At 38.9% G+C, this 17,368-nt stretch overlaps 1 protein-coding gene across 1 annotated transcript in view; it reads right to left on the reverse strand.

The window, feature by feature from the left end:
- Positions 1–17,368, reverse strand: part of F13A1 (coagulation factor XIII A chain) — a 165,879-nt gene that overhangs the window by 103,992 nt on the left and 44,519 nt on the right. The window contains exon 4 of the mRNA XM_027602389.2: positions 12,088–12,339. Within this exon, the coding sequence (XP_027458190.2) occupies positions 12,088–12,339 (252 nt within the window). The remainder of the gene's footprint in view (positions 1–12,087; positions 12,340–17,368) is intronic.

Consider the following 17,368-nt stretch of genomic DNA (forward strand, 5'->3'; position numbering starts at 1 on the left):
TAAAACATTAAAAATGAAGAAAAATAGGGGGAATTTTCCCATGGTAAATTGAACTTTGGTCCCAATTCATCTGTTCTTGTATCCATGCCTACTCATCCTTCTTTCTAAAGGTATAACATCCCCCTGTTGACCTTGAGTCTTACTTTGGCTAAAAAGGTGTTAGTCGAAGTGATGCAGGCAGGGGTTTGAAATGTGGTTGCACACTTGAGCATATGCTCTTGCATTTCTGCTATCACCGTGAGAAAAACACACCCTAGCAAGCCCACTAGTCACAGGAGGATGAAAGACACATGGAGCAGAGCATCTCTATAGCTGGGTGGTAAGGGGTGGGGCCTCTCTGGCTATTCTCACTCAAAGCAGAGCTGGCCAGTCCATCCCTGTCTACATTAGCCCAGCCACAGACAAGCCCCAGATCCATGAGATAACATGCTTGTTGTTGTAGACCAGTGACATTTTCTGGTTCTTTCTTACGTAGTATTACTGTGATTATAGCCAACTAAAACAAAGCTATAATGAAAACTGATTTTGACACAGTAATAGATAAATACATGCATAGAGCTAAGTGTATATTAGATCTTAGTAGATGATAAAGATGGCATTTAAAATCAACAGGTAATGATATATCTGATCAATAAATGATGTTTTGAAAACTGGCTATTCCTGTGGGAAAAAATTTTCAGTAAGATCTTTTTCTCTCACGAACACAAAATTTATCAATAGATTTAAAAGATTCACGTGTGTCTCTTCCTGCTAACCCTTAATTCACCTAAATTGTCCCGGATATGAACAGGTCAAGAAATGCAATGCTCAATAAACATATAAAAAATGTTCAACTTCACTAATAATTAGAGACACATGAACTAAACCATGAAATGCTAATGTAATACCATATTTTGCCTATCATATTAGCAAATATTAAAACAAACAGTAATACCTGGTTGTCAATGAAGGCATGAAGATATGAATATTCTCTTGTACTGTGGCTGTATTATAAACTACAGCAGCATTTTTTAAAAAGTAATTTGTCAGTAGCTATGCTAATTTAAAATGTGAGTTGACACTGACCAAGCAATGCCATTTCCAGGTATTCATTCTACAGAAATACATTTGTTTAACATCTTTGTGAAACATTCAATAGAGCATGGTATGCTATAGTGAAAATGGGAGGCAATCAAAATATTTGTAAGCAAAAGACCAAATCAATTATGGTACAACCACACCCAGTAGTCATTAAAAAGAATATGTATGTACTGATACAGAAAACTCTCCAAGATATAGGAAAATCCAAATTCTATAGAAGTATATATGTAAAATTAGAACAAAGTATCCGGAGCAATACACGCAGTTAAAGTTTTCTATAGAGGTTCTCAAGGATCAGAGAGTAGGTGAGAAGGAACGTTTACTTTTTACTATATTTATGACTACATGTGTTATTTGAAAAGGACAATGTATTCAATTAATTGTCAGTTAAAAATGAAAACCATTCAAAAATGCATTAAGGGGTTCCTGGGTGGCTTAGTCGGTTAAACGACCGACTCTTGGTTTCCACTTAGGGTCATGAGATCAAGCCCCACAATGGGGTCCATGCTCAGCATGGAGTCTGCTTGACATTCTCTCCCTCTCCCTCCACCTCTGCCCTACGCCCCTGCCCGTGCATGTACATATGCACTCTCTCTATCAAATAAATAGATAAATAAAATCTTTAAAAAATGCATTAAATGGATGGAAATACACCAAAATGTTAACAATGTCTGTGATCTGTAGATCTCTGAGTTCCTTTTATGCTTTCATTATTTTTATCCTATAAGGCTTTCACATTAGATAAGAGTTAGTTTTAAAATGTTCTTAAAAAGTTAGTTTTAAATGTTGCATTTCAGTGAACCTACCTATTTAATAAGAGGTTATGTTCAACTCTTAAATATCATTTTTTCCTCCTGAGCAGATATCATCATATAACCATGCCTTTTAAACATCCTTCAGGTCTCCCTGAACCCTTTTCTTCCCAGCACAGGCTGGATTAAACCTTGTTCCCTTAGTGTCCTATGGATGCTATGGTCATATCCATCCATATGGAGATTGTTCTGTAATTTAGTTATTAACTGAAAATTCATGTTTTTGGTATTTACCATGTGCCAGGAAATTTCTGAGTATGGTAAAAAAAAAAAAAAAACCAATAAGCTCATTAAAACTCATAACATCTCTAAGAGGAAGACATTGCACTTCCCTCATTTTATAGATGAGGAAACTAAGGAAAACATAAGTAAAGTATTTTTCCCAAGGCCATAGTTCTGGTAAGAGGTGAAGCCAGGACTTGAATACTAAGCTGTCTCCCAAGTAGACTGTGACTCTTGAGTCCAAGGGATCAAGTCTCTGTATCCTCAGCACCCAGCACAGAGTGCCTGGGAACATGGCACAATAAATGCCTACTGAAGATGGAGAGATGGGGATGGATGTCTGGAGCTTGAAGAGCGAGAGAAGAAGAAAGTGAAGGATTTACTTTTGGGCTTTGGGTTATTATTGATGGGAACTTACAAATTTAAATGGCAAACTATGAATAAGGAGGAGTTCTAAGCTTGAGACTAGGCCACCCTTTTCCTTTCAGCAGCTGAATTAAATCTCACTTCACAACCAGCAGGCATAATCATGAACCCACAACAAGTCAAGGAAGTCAAATGGGAAAGCTTTTTGATTTCCCATTTGATTTTAATTTTAAATTTATTTATTATTTTAAAAGAAGACTGAGGGTGGAAAGCAGTGCTTTCGTTCCCCTGTTTTTATTCAGATCTGTCGCTTTAAAAACAGTGGTCCAAATCTAGGATAAAAAAAAAAAAAATTACATCACCATGGAAATTCCAAAAAATTCCCTATGTTTGATAGGCTAACAAAGATAGGAAAACTTAATCATTTGCCTCTGGAGATTTTTTATTGTTGGTGTTTCAGTGTTTTTGCTTGCTTGCTTGTTTGTTTGTTTTAATTTTTGGTTTGTTTTAGAGGCATATGGAGATTTTACTAGACCCTGGGGCAAAAATTGGTTCTCCACCTTAGCAAAATGGAGGATGCTACTAAAAGTAAAAACAGTGACAAATAACCCAGTGTTCTAGATACCCACCAGTTTGAACTGTTAGAAAGTGTGTGTGTTGTGTGTGTGTGTGTGTGTGTGTGTGTATTTGTATATAAGTGTGGGGATTGTGAGCTATACCTTTCAAATCCATGGGAGCTGGGAGGAGGAGCTAGGTCTAAATAGCTCATAGAGTTAGCAGCACCAAGGACCCACCGACAACTTCTTGATACTAAGTGACCTCTGGCAAATTAAACTCAAGAGGAAAACAGATTCCACGTGGCATCGTTGGTGAATGTGGCATGATACCTCCATCTGCTTTGCCCACAGCTCTGCCACTAGAGCAGACCTTCAACATGCCTTATAAAGAATTACCTTTCCAGGGTGACTAACAGGAGGCAAGTAATAAAGAAGAATTATCTCATTTATTTTACTATTCCTCTGGTGGGAATAATGGGGTAGTTTAAAAAACAACAACAACAACATTGTGGGCTGAGAATTTTGGGATTCACTTATAGGGCTGATTTCAGCCCCCTTAGAAATTACCACTCACCTCCCCCCACACAGAGAAAGTAAGAATTTATGACAAACATGTAAAAATGAATGTTGAGCCTATTGATTTTAGTATCTGTATAACTTCTTAGGGAGAAGGAAGGCTATTCATCACTACCTTGGCTGAAAATTTCCTTTTGCTTATTTACATGCTATTTTAAAGTTAAAGCAAATTCTATTTCCAAAGTCATTAAAGTCAAGCTTCACAAAGAGAACTCAGGGATCAAAGAAAACTACAGTGCTAGGAATGCTATCATATAAGTTCTCTCTAAAGAGACTGCCTACCAGCTTAAATCAGAATTTGGTTTTGTTTCTGATCCTTGGGAAGAAATAATAGCTTGGTCCCTTCAACAAGGCAAAATGTGCCATCTCTTTATAGAAGGAAGAAATTTTGAGTGAAGAGATTAGTAATAACTTTTACTTGCCTCCCCTTTCTATAAAAGCTGAACATTACTGAAGAAAGAGGGAAGATATGTTGGGTGAAATTAATTACTCTTCAAGGGAGTGGCTTCGCATGAAGAGCAAATGTGACTCTGGATTGGCGCCATCATGGTACCTTTTCCATCTCAAAGTAGATCAGAGGGGGTGGTGAACCCCAGCAGGCTGTGTGTGCTCTAGGCATGTTAGGAATCACTTCCCATCTCTGGGAGTTGGGAAATGGTAGAGCACAGAAAAGAATGGCATTTCTAGAGTCTGTGTTTTGTGTTTTTCCTTTGGAAGGGTCCAAAGCCACTGTCTTCCTAAAATGGTTTAATACCAGCCAATCTCGAGGCCCGCCTTTGCACCCACTAACTCTGGAATGAAATGAATCCAAGAAACACAGGCAAGGAGTTCCTCAACAATTGGGTCCATTTCATTCCTTGCAAACATATTGTATTACATTACAGCTCAGACCAGCTTGGGAAGTTTATTTGATTTTTGCTAATCTACTAGTTTTGCTGGTTAAGGACTTTTCAGGTACTTAAATATCTTCAGAAGACAGACTATTATTCATAAAGCAATTCTACAAAGAACATGTCGGAGATTCTTTACTTAGTACATATCCTCAAAGGGAGCCTGTGCCCTTGTTGGCATGCTTATTATTTTTTTTTCTTTTTTTTGCAAAGAAAACTGTCGTTTGATCTTACAGCTATCAACCTGGTTTTATTTTTATTTATTTATTTATTTTTAACGGCAGGAATTTCCAATGTTGTAGAACATCACAGAAGCTTCCCAGCTGGCATCTACTTCTTGTTTCTCTTATTACACTAGATAGGATACCAATCTTGTGTAGGTTCTGATTTTAAAAATAAAAGAGCTTATCCTGACTGAATCAGAATATCCAAGTTTTAGCCCCAGCTTGTTTCCTAATTTTCTATATGACCTTGAGAAATTTATCTAACACCACAGAGTCTGTTTTCTCTCTTGAAATGTGAGGCTCATAATTCTCTCTCTGACTCTTAGAGTGATGGTTATCAATTCAATTCAGCACACATTCATTGAACATTAACTAGGTGCCTGGCACCATGCTGGGCTGAATGAGAGAAGAATCCTGCTTTCTGAAATACACAATGCAGAGAGATACTGGCTTTGAGCATTCCTTGAAGAGTATAAACAACTACACACAGAAGGAATTACACACCGCGTGAACTGGCCGATGAATGTGATTCTGGACTAGACCCTCTCAACTCTGCTCCTTCCAGAGCATTTCCTGAATAGCTTTGGACCTTGACTCTGGGGTCATCTACATGCCATTGGAAAGAATGTCTACTGTGAGCTCTCCGAGCTCCCTTCTGATTGCAATGCCATACTGAATAATACTAACTTGGTGTGAAAAGGATGAATGAGCCTCGAATGTTTCAGACATGTGCAAGAGTGATATATGCTGTTTTATTAAATAGAAGTTTTAAATAAATAAGGGCTTAAAATTTTCACATAAGCTTTTTTAAGACTTCATAAAAATTCAATTAACCAACTATCTGATTGTTATTTTGTGCAAATACTATTCTAGGGGCTGGAGAGAGTACAAAGATAAGCCACTGACCCAACTCTCTCCACCCCCGTCTAGGCCAGGTGACCCTATTACATATTCTTATTGTGCTGTGACTTATTTTAATACTTTTTACAATTGTAACTCATGTTTATTAGTAATTCATTTGTGAAATCTTTGTGGAAGCTCTAGGAGGGCAAACATTGTCTTTTTCACTGCCATATTCCCAGTGCCTAATTCAAGGCTGACCCTTAATATTTGTGGATGAGTAAGTAATACTGTTATACTACCCATGAGTACTCATGTTGTCATGGAGGGAGATATACCATCAATATTTGTGGATTGAATAATGAATGGCTCTAGTCTGAGGGTATAAATTCTGGCCTGAGCACAAGGATCTTCAAAAGAAAGGGGTATTGGTCATTGTTACCTGGTGCATTACTCCATTCTGTACTGAAAGGTCTAAAAGACCATATATAATTACAAAGCAAATAGTGTAGAAATTAATGTCATATAAAATACAAGCTTGTTGTATTTATTTATGGTCTATTAAAGGTATCAAGATATTGGAAACATTGATTTTTTTACATCAAATTTAATTATTTCTTTGTTTAAAGTAAAATACAAAAGTCATAGTGAATAAAAAGTTAGAAGTACCAGATGCTAATTTGGTGTCAGATGCTAAGAGAGAGAAAACTACATACACTTGTGCCCACAAATTCACTCCCACACATACCATATATGTTTTTGACTTTTTTCAAGATGGTAAGGTGTGAGATTACATTTACAACTTATCTGTGATGGTAGGTGTAGTGAGCCTAAAAAGTATTTACTTAGAATTATTAAACCAATGCAGTAAACATTTATTAAACATTAAGTATGTACCTGGCACTGTGCTAGGTGTTGGGATACAAGGCTGAATGAGGTAAGGGGAAACCAGCAATGGGGAATGTGGGGGAAACAAATTAGGAAGAGAAGAAAGATGCCCTGAATATGATTGATGTCCAACCAAACAGAACAATTAAATACAGACCCAGAGTACTAAGCACAGGTATGGGACAATCTTTCAGAATACACTATCTGGCACTAATGTTAGACTACCAATCTGGAACACTCTGAATTTGAACAAGGAAATATATTCCATAATCCAGACCTCCTGAGAGGTTAGAAAAATAAGAGGAATTCACAATAAATGTCCAACTTCTTCCTGCTACCTTTGTGGGTACAGTTTTCTCTCCAACACCAGAGAAGCCTGGTGACCCTATGGAATGGATCTGAAGCCTGGTTAGCACTATTAAATTAAAAAACTGACCAATAATTCTCGCTGCTTCCACCCCTGCCCTCACTAGTGTGGTATTGCTATTGATCCCCATTAATGATTTAGTGATTAAGGAGGATAAATTGCCTATGAATGCAAAGCAAGCTGAAGGGCTCCTGGGAACCCAGCTGAACATTCTTCTATCAATAAGTACTGTACATGCCTGTATAATTTTCAACCCAGTGTCCTAAGCCACCTTGGATTTCACCTCCACATCAAGTGTGCAGTATTTTCAGCATCTTGTTCATCTTGCTCTATTTTGTCAACTTCTGATTTCCTCTTTGTTATCTTTTCTACTTGGGCAATGGCTCTCTTTTTACCTGCTATCCAATTGCCAGACCGTATCTCTGTGAGTCCCTTGTTATGAATTAACATAACAGCTGTCAGGATATAGTGTACTGGGCTGTGTGTGGGGTCCATCACACAGATCCTCTTTTGGATTTTATGCCTTAATTTCCGGGCTGGGAAAACCACACAGTGAATGAAGTGAGGAGGTGATGTCTTTCTCCCATTTCATAAACATTCTCTTGGAGATCTCCGTGAGCATTCCTAAAAAAGATTTTACTATTTATTTAGAGAGAGAGAGAGTGAGAGAGAGTGGGGAGAGGGGCAGAGGGAGAGGGAAAGAATCTCACGCAGACTCTGCGCTGAGTTCAGAGCCCGATGCAGGGCTCAATCTCACAACTCTGAGATCATGATCTGAGCCGAAATCAAGTCAGATACTGAACTGACTGAGTCACTCAGGTGCCCCTCAGTGAGTATTAATATAAGAATATAAAAGGGTCTTATCTTAAAAACTGGCACCAGAATTTTTCTGGAAGGAATGGTCTTGGAAAAGTGTGTAGTCCCCAGAAGTCTCATTGTTGGAGGAACCCAAACAGCAAAATAAAAAAGCTTGCTGAACTGCTCTGCATGAGAGAATAAAGACAGTCTGCTCCTAAGAGAGGATGCAAGAAGAGCATAGGAACAAGGAGGCATGAAAGGGTTTAGAGAAGAGGCAATAAGGTGGGGAGAGACCGGGATTGGGTTTAGGGAGGATTTGGTGAAATTTTAAGCAAAGTATACTCTATGTTTTGTCATTAATTTTTTGTGATTATTATGTAAGCCAGTGGTTCTCTAGGTGTGGTCCCTGACCAGCAGCATTGGCATCCCCTGGGAACTGGTTAGAAATGCAATTCTCAGGCTCTATCAGAGCTACTCAATCTGAGAGTGCTGCCCAGAAACACTTTCACAGGCCCTCCAGGCCATTCTGATGTGCTCCGCGTTTGACAAATGGAGTCAGTCTTGCCTCCTCTCACCCTCCACGCCAAATTGCAGCCAAAGTCTAGCGCATAGATGTTCTGTGTGACCTTTTTTGATGTTTCAGAGGCATAACTGCTGTGAGCACTGGGAGAAATTGGATTCTGAGAGGTGGAGATGACCATGAAGATATCCCCGAGAAATTTGTAGAGAAGTTGGGACACTCATAGGCCAAAGAATTAGGGGGACTGTGGTAGTTTTCCCTGAGTTCTGGGGAGTAGGGAGGACCCACCTGCCATGTTCCTAGAATAAGCCCACTTCCCACCTCCAAACTCTCAGTCCTTTTTTAATCAAGCCTCCAACACTCCCCTCCTTGCTTCTGGTTCTCAACAGATGACTCTGCTTTTCACCTCACTGGGAAAAAGAGAATCACAAAATGGAAACAACCTTGTCCTCCTTCTACTGAATCTAGAAAAGTTGCAAACTTCACCCATCTTCCATGTTGCTCTTGTCACAGTGGAGGGTGGACAACCCCACCTATCAAGGGCTCTTCACCTGTTTCCTGAGTTCCACCCACTCACGGATTTCACTCCCTAAGTCAGTTCTTCTCAACCTTGGCTTTAAAAATCACCTGCAGACCTTTTTAAAAACCCTAAAGCCCAAGGGTGCCTGGGTGGCTCAGTCAGTTAAGAGTCTGACTCTAGATTTCGGCTCAGGTCATGATCTCAGGGTGGTGAGCTCGAGCTCCGTGTCTGGTTCAGCACTAGATGTGGAGCATGCTTCAGATTCTCTCTCTACCTCTCCATTTGCCCCTCCCCCCACCCCGCTTGTGCTCTCTCTCTCTCTAAAAAACAAAACAAAACAGACAAACCCTAAAGCCCAGGCTACACACCATATCAACCAGAATGTCTGAGACATAAGTAGTTAATACTCTGGGTGATTCTAATGTGCAGCCAAGGCTGTGGATCACTACCCTCTCTCTGGGCAGTAAACTCATCTTTTCCTGGTTTGTCTCCATCTCCATAAAATTATGCCTACTCTAGTCTGTCTTTAAAAAATTCTTTGACCTTCTTATCAACATCTCTATTTTGCAGAAAGTCTTCTTGCAGAAGATGGCAATAGCTGTTATCTCCACGTTCTTACTTCCCATTATGCTGTAGCCCACGCCCATCTTTCTGGCTTCTGTCCCATCACTGTGGTAAAGCAATCTTTCCAAGTTCCCCAGTGACTTCCATATTTCCACAGTTTATGGCCACTTTCTTTCCCTAACCCATTTAACTCATCAGCAGCATTCCAAAGAACCAATTGCTGTCTTCTTGAATCAATCAATTTTCCAGCTCTGTGACACCATGCTCTTCTGATTTCCTTTAACTCCTTCTCTGTCTCCTTCTCCTTTGTCTAGACTCTAATTGTTGATGATACTAAATCTGTGTTTGTTTTTTCTTTAAACTTCCCTGCTAGTTCCTGAAGGTGCCCATATTTACATCCCAAGCTCAGCCATCTCCTTGGAGCTATAGATTCACTGAGTCAAGTGGCTACTTGATGTTTTCACTTGGAGATCCTACAGATATCACCAAATTAACATTTCTAAATGTAATTCTTAGTTCCACTCCTAGATCTTCTCCTCCACTTCCCCCAGTCTTCCTAGCTCTGAAAATGGCACCACCACCAACCTAGTTGGTCAGATACCAGCCACCTAGAGTTATTCTTGACTCTTCTCTCTTCTTCACCGCCCATGATCAACCCCTCTGCAATATCTGTTCTAAATCCAAAGTAGATCTCCAATTCATCCCCTCCTCATCTCCACTGCCACCACCATAGTCCTGTCCATCATCTTCTTTGTCCTGGGCCACAGCTTCCAAACTGATCTATCTAGTTTTATTCTCACCTTTGTCCATTCAGTGATACTTAGGGGAGGGCCTTCTGCTCCCTTTCTGTAATGCAGCACTGAGTGCCAGGGCCATGTTATCTCTACACTAGGCGACTCCTTCTGAACAGGGAAACCTGCAAGGTGCTCACCATGGATACAACTGAAGACCAAGGCAGGGATCGGGTAGTAGAAAGACTATTCACCTCCTGAATGATTCTCCTATAAACTCAATGTCAGGCAACATCACTAACCATTTTCACCTCTGGAAAACTGGAAACATAAGTTGAAATGCATGTAGACATGTACCCCATGATACGTGATATAATCCTTTTTTGGGATTATACCAATTTTGGGGTAAACCATATCATTTTCTAATCCCTTAGAGTGCTGGATAGTTACATGAAATTATATGATTTTCTTTTTGTAATGCAAAGAAAGTCAATAAAGAATTCCTAGTTTATTTTATAAATATGAATTTTTAAAATACAATTTTTTACAATAGGCCATGTCCTAAGCACTCCTCTGTTTCATTCCTTTGCTAATTCTTTCTCTATTAGACCTCCAAATGCTGGTGTTCCTTAGGGCTTGATCCTATATCTTCCTTCCTCTCTATATTTTCTCCCTAGATGCAGATGACTCCCAAGTTTACAACCCTGATTCTCATCTCCAGATTCACAGAGAGGAATACCTACTTGTCATCTCTGCTTAGGTATCCACAGTTATCTCCAACTGAACATTTTTAAAATCATAGCGTGTCTCTACATCTTCATTCCCTTCAGTCTTCCCCACCTCTGTAAATAGGACCACATCGCTTCAGTCACAGAATGCTTTTTATCTGGTTGACAAGATTATTGTACACAGGAGTGCTCCTTTGAACAGCACATGGCCCCATTAACATCTCCTATTACCATCAACCTTGGACATCTGTCTCAGAGATAGGATTATCAGGTACAAGATGATGGGGCGGTGAGTGGGGAGTATAGGATTAGCTCAGTGCCATCTGCCAACACTACTGGAACTGATAATTCAAAGAAAAGGTCAGTAGGATCCAGGTCTATGTTATATATGAGTAGACAACATTGTTTTTACCTTATTATCAACATGTAAGTGCAGCTCAATCCTGATTCAGATGCAACTCTCACAAGCAATGGACATTCAAAATCAGCAAAAAAATATGGGCTCATTTTGGAAGATAGTGGAGAGCAATACACAGGAAGTAAGATGATGTGAGACATCTTCTGTCCTATGTCAGCTTTTATAAGTTTCATTACCTTATTTTTTAAGATCTAAAAGTGCACCCTCTTCCATTAATGCTGTTGCAATGTTTGCTTCCGCCTCTGGAACTGAAAATCAGCTCCATACCAAGTATGGAAGCAGTGGGCTGATAAAGAAGGGCAGAGATGGGGATGGGGGAAAAATACTATGTGTGACTAAGTTTTTAAATTGAATTGAGAGAAATCCTAGGACTTGACCTATTTTATTTCAATATAAATAGATTAAGCTTCTGTAACAGAAAGGAAGACTCAGAATAGCAGTAGAGATTAAGTTTTATTATGTTACTAACTAAAGTTACATGTTTGTACAACCAGAGTTATGGCTTATGAAATTTGCACCCACTCGGCATATACACAAATTTATGGGATTCTTTCAACATCCAGGCTTTCTGTTCTTGAATTAGGGAGGATAGGATCAACTTTATCCTATTTTTCTGAAACCAGATTATAGAACCTAAAAGTCTTGAAAGTCCATTTTGTGTACAGAGTAATAGCATACACAGAAGTGACACCATTAGCACCTAGCTCCACAATTAACTAATTGTGCAACTTCAGGCATTCGTCCATTATTTCCTGGAATGAACTGTATAGCAGCATTAACTTAACATCCACAGGCTTTGTCCTCATATACATTAAGGACAAATTTCATGTTTTTTTTTTTTTTCTGTCTTTCAACCATGGGAAACAGTGTATATAGAAAAGGGACATATCTTCTAGAGTAATTCTGCTATCCCTCCAAAAAGAGATGCACTAGAAAAATATGAACTTTTTTTTTTTTTTTATGTGAGAAAAATGCTTGTTTCTTACCTTCACACCAAGGATTGAAGAGAATGTACGTGTCCGTTTCTGGGTTTCGGCTGGTGCGGAGTATGCCGTAGGGGGTCCAGACAGCAACATACATACGGAATTTTCCCACAATGCACTCCGGAGAAGACTGGATGGATAGCCGGACAGACCTGTCCCCTCTCATGACAACTTTGGCCCCCCACTTGCCTCTCTGCAGCTCCGGGACAACAGGAACTGGAATGTAGGTTCCCTTGTTCTCCTGAGGGTAGCGACCTTTGAGAAGAAAGAAGTGTTGAGTTGATTTCACAAACCATTTTTTTCTCACTCTGTCATCTTGTAGCTGAAGGTTAAAATAATTAATTAGACCTGAAATTGTAAGACTTGGGTTTGAATTTCATTTCTGCTACCGTGTTGCTACGTGACATTAGTTGATTTTCTTCTTTGAATCTCAGATTTGTCATGTCTCGATTAAAAAAGAAAGAATAACAATACTTACAGGAATGTTCATTGGTTAGTTAACGAATTCAGATAAGATGTAGAAATCGTAATCTGGTATGCAAAAACAAAATGGAGCTTATAGGGTACTGTGAAGTTATCATTCCCTGAAATTCTGCTCTTTTAGGGGATAGGCAAATGTGTTTTTGCTTATTCTGAATATGATTTGTTATATTACCTATATTAGGATTGTATTTATAGGTTGTACATGTGACCATTTTCATATTCAACTGAAACACATGTTTATTGCCAGTCTCATCAGGGATTTAGGCTTATAGTTTCGGCAAGAATTCAGGCTCCAGAGGCAAGTTCTCTAGATTTGAATCTTGGTTCTGCTCCTCCCTTACCCTGGCAAATTACTTGACCTTTACAAATCCCTATTTCTTTTCCTTTTTCTTCATCAGTAAATGAGGATAATAATATTACCTGAGGAGGAAATGAAATAACACATGTAAGATGCTTTGCCTATAATTTTTCATGCATAACAAATTTTAGCTGTTATTTCAATAGAAGATTAAGCAATAGGGAATTTTACCATATTTCCAGGCTTAGCACACTTTATGTATAAGCTATCTCAGGATACATTTTATTTGTCTTTATTGCAGTCATTTTAAACCAAATTCTTAATTCATGATGTTAACCTCAAAACTAAATTTTACCAATGGGTTCCTGAAAAATAGTCTTCACAGTATCTCTCTCTTTCTCTCTCTCTCTCTACATCTCTCTCTGTGTGTGTGTGTGTGTGTGTGTGTGTGTATAAAAATCTCTCTATATATAAAAATCTTAAGTCTCTCTCTCTCTCTCTCTCTCTCTATATATATATATATATATATATATATCTACATCTATCTCCATATATATATGGAGAGATATATGTATCTCAAGTCAACTTCACAGCATTCTTTTTTTTTTTTAGATTTGTTTATTTATTAGAGAGTGAGCGAGCATGGGAGCAGGGGTGGGAGGGCCAGAGGGAGAGGGAGAGAGAGAATCCGAAGCAGACTCCCCGCTGAGCAGGAGCCTGACATGGGACTTAATCCCAGGACCCTGAGATCATGACCTGAGCTGAAATCAAGATTCAGACTCTCAACTGACTAAGCCACCCAGATGCCCCTCAACTTCACGGCATCCTTAACTTTTCAGCTTACAGTTTAATTTATAGTTTAGTGTACAAGATAATCAATGTATAGATATTTTAAAATGGAGCAGATCTTTCATTTACAAATTTTTCCAAAATGTGTTACATATTTAATTCTAATTGACTTGAAGAAAAATACAAATCAGGCTGATAAGTCTGCAAATCATTTTGACTGCAAACAGAAGAAACTTTAAGGGAAAAACTTATTTAATTGTTTTATAGAAAACACGTAGAGGATTCTGCATTAAAACTAACAAAAACAATGCTTCGTTTGGGCTTCCAATTACATAGTATGTGCTATGAGGTCTTAAAGGATTCTTTGGTAGGCATATTTTCAAAGATAGAGCATTCTAAGGAGGTAGTTGTACAAGTTAACTGCTGTGTAATTTTGTGAGATGCTTAATCTTAATGAAAATAATAATTTACACAGTGCAAGCCAGGGAGAAAGATTAGAACCCCAGTGCTTTGCTATGTATGTGTTAGGGGTATCAGTTAATCACCACTCAGGATTAATATTACCATAAATCCAATAAAGCCTTAAAAATGGTTTGCTGCCAAGGTGCAACATTGTCTAGGTGGTGTTTTGGGGAATATAGGGAGCTTAGTCTCTGTGAATGCTGCATATACATCCTGCAAGAGCTGTTTGCTCCAAAGGCACTTCCATATTTCCTGGGTATGCTCCTCTTTGTTCTTGTTCAAACTGGGGGATGAGGCTGCCTTTTTCTCTGGAGGCATTGTTGCTCTCTGGAGCCCCCATCACTACTGACGTGTAGAAATCAAACACAGTCTCACCTGCTAAATGGGACCATAATTTATTCATTACAGGGGCTCCTGGCAGCAGTTGCCACTAAATCCTGGCCTGGATTTAGAATACACAGTATTAAATATAATACAGGCTTAGTAAAGATAAATTTTCAGAGATAAAATTGATGTGCTAACGACAGATTAGATTTTTTTTAAAGGATAAAAGAAATTTTAAAATGCACTACATAAGAATGCTCCTTTAGGAGCAGCAATGAAGTAGGAGAGTATCTCTGAAATTATGTGTGTGCTATGAGCCTCAGCTTCACCTTTGCACTAACATCCACTTTTGTTAGGAACATTGAAATAACTAAGACAATCACTAGTTTCCATTATTACACCTGAAATTATGATCTCAAAGATAGTAAATTTTACCTATCAAATTCATGGTATACCATAGAAAGGAAAGAAAAAGGAGAGCCTTGTTTATTCATTCTGGCTTTGAGCACAGTCACAACCTAATCTAAAGACTAGTTGGAAAATTTTTCATTCATGCAACAATATTGCCTACTATGTGCTAGACGTTATTCTAAGTGCTAGGAATACAAGAGTGAACAAAACAGACTCTTGTTCTCATGGAGCTTGTAGTCTGTGGAAAAAGCCAATGTGTGTGCTGTTTATTACGTGCATGTTACTGCTTTATTCCTTATATTAATCTGTGAGAAGGAAATTATTATCATCATCCTAAATTTGACAAATCAAGAAACTAACACACATGGCAATTTGTCCAAGGTGATGCAACTAGTAAGTAGCAAGTTTGAGATCTGAACCTAGTCTGGCTGGAGAGCCTGCCAATTTCCACTAAGCTCTACCGCAGTTGTATGCATTGGAGTTGGTGAAAACTATGTTCAAATTCTTCTCCACAATTCACTATAGGTGTAACTTTGCACAAATTGCTTAATTGTTTGAGTTTTCATTTTCTTGTCTCTGCGGTTCCAGAAATGGAAAGAAGATAGATTTTATAACATACTAAAAGCTTTACACTGTGTGCATGGTAAGGGGTAACTTAGGAGACATTTATTGTTTGTGTTTAAACATAACAGCTACTGGAAAGTAAAGCCAGAAGGAACAAGGGGTGATTCCTCCCCCCTCCCCCCTACCCAGCAAGGTCTGGTTTTAAATCAGAAGAAATGTGAGTGTCCCAGTGAAAGTTGGTTACTTTTGTGGAGGGAAGTGTTGTGGCTACAGGGAGAGCAATTCGGCTGACTCAGACCCTGACTGTCTGATCATGGTACTTACTTTTCCTCCCCTCGTTCTGTAAAATGGGACTCTAGGGGTCATAGTTGGTGATGGAGAGGGCAGGTCAATAAATGGCAGTTATTGCTATAATATATCCCCCATTGTCTCAGGCTTTCTGATTCCTCTGAGTGATCCTTTCTCTGCACCAGGAGCAGGAAGCCAGGATGGGTTCACTGACAGTCAACTTATAGAACCCAAATCTACTTCAAAGGCCAGTACATTCCTGAGTCAAATATATTGAGCTAAGAGAATGCATGCAGCCCACTCCCACAATCAATAAAAAACATGACATCATTCATTATTAACCAAAAAGCCTTAATAATTCCAGAATCATCATGTAAGAATCACCTGAAACCTGTCCCTCACTCATAACTTGTGATTTTGTGAATCATTTATGGCGACTGTCATCTTCATTCATTCATGCCTTAATCAGGAGTTGGCAAGCGATGATCTACAGGCCAAAGGTAGCTTACTGCCTGCTTGTGTAAATAAAGTTTGATTGGCACACACTCCTCCATTCAAGTATGATTGTGCTACAACAGCAGAGTAGAGTAGCTGTGACAGGGACCATATGGTGTGCAATGTCTAAAATATTTACTATCTGGCCCTTACAGTAAATGGTTGTCAAACTGTGCCTTAGAGAATTTTACATTTTATCTAAGGGGTGATTTATTATGGAGACTCAACATCTAAGACTGGGACCTAAGAAGAAAATATTATCACCTAGTTTTTCCTTCCAAAGAGAAATATGTCACTAAACTAATAACAAGCATTTGAACCACTATTAGGTCAACATTTGGTTTCCTTAACACCTCCTAGTTAAATTCCTCACAGTCTTAGATGGTGTTGAAGACATAGGAAGCTGGTTGTAATTTTTTTATCGCTTTCACTAGACATAGATAAATGTTCAATTTTATTACTGTACAAGGTGTTTAGAGTTGCCAAGGCAGTTCATATAGCTAGAGATGGAAACAAAGTGACAGGAATGAAGATTTATTTCTGGGGTCCTTTCTTGCGAGGGAATTTTTACAGATGGGAAAATGAGGGTCCTTGAGGTTGTCACATGGAGAACATCCACATAACTAGGCAGAGGTAGAGACAGGGCTTGGACCAAGATCTCTGTACTGCGACATGGTTCTCCTTTCTCTGCATCAAGGGGGAGGATACTGAAGGCATTACAAAATAATAATAATAATAATGTATCAATATTGTTCATCAGTTATGACAAATATACCATGCTAGTGTATAATGTTAATACTGGGGAAAACTAAATGCAGGGTTTATTTATTTTTAAAAATTTATTTATTTATTTTAGAGAGAGAGAGAGTACGTACACAAGTGGGGGGAGGGGCAGAGGGAGAGCGCGTGTGAGAGAAGCAGACTCCCTGCTGAGTGTGGAGCCAAAGCTGGGGTCAATTCCAGGACCCAGAGATCATGACCTGAGCCGAAACCAAGAGTCCGATGCTTAACCAACTGTGCCACCGAAGTACCCTAGATGCAGGGTTGATAAGAACTCTCTGTACTATCCTCATAATTTTTCTTTAAACCAAAAAGGATTCCTTTTTTTTTTTTTTTTTTTTTGAGAAAGAGAACATTAGCAAGGGGAAGGACGGGGGGAGAGAGAGAGAG

The sequence above is a fragment of the Zalophus californianus genome, chromosome 7 (genome assembly GCF_009762305.2).
Source record: "Zalophus californianus isolate mZalCal1 chromosome 7, mZalCal1.pri.v2, whole genome shotgun sequence".
Lineage (NCBI taxonomy): Eukaryota > Metazoa > Chordata > Mammalia > Carnivora > Otariidae > Zalophus > Zalophus californianus.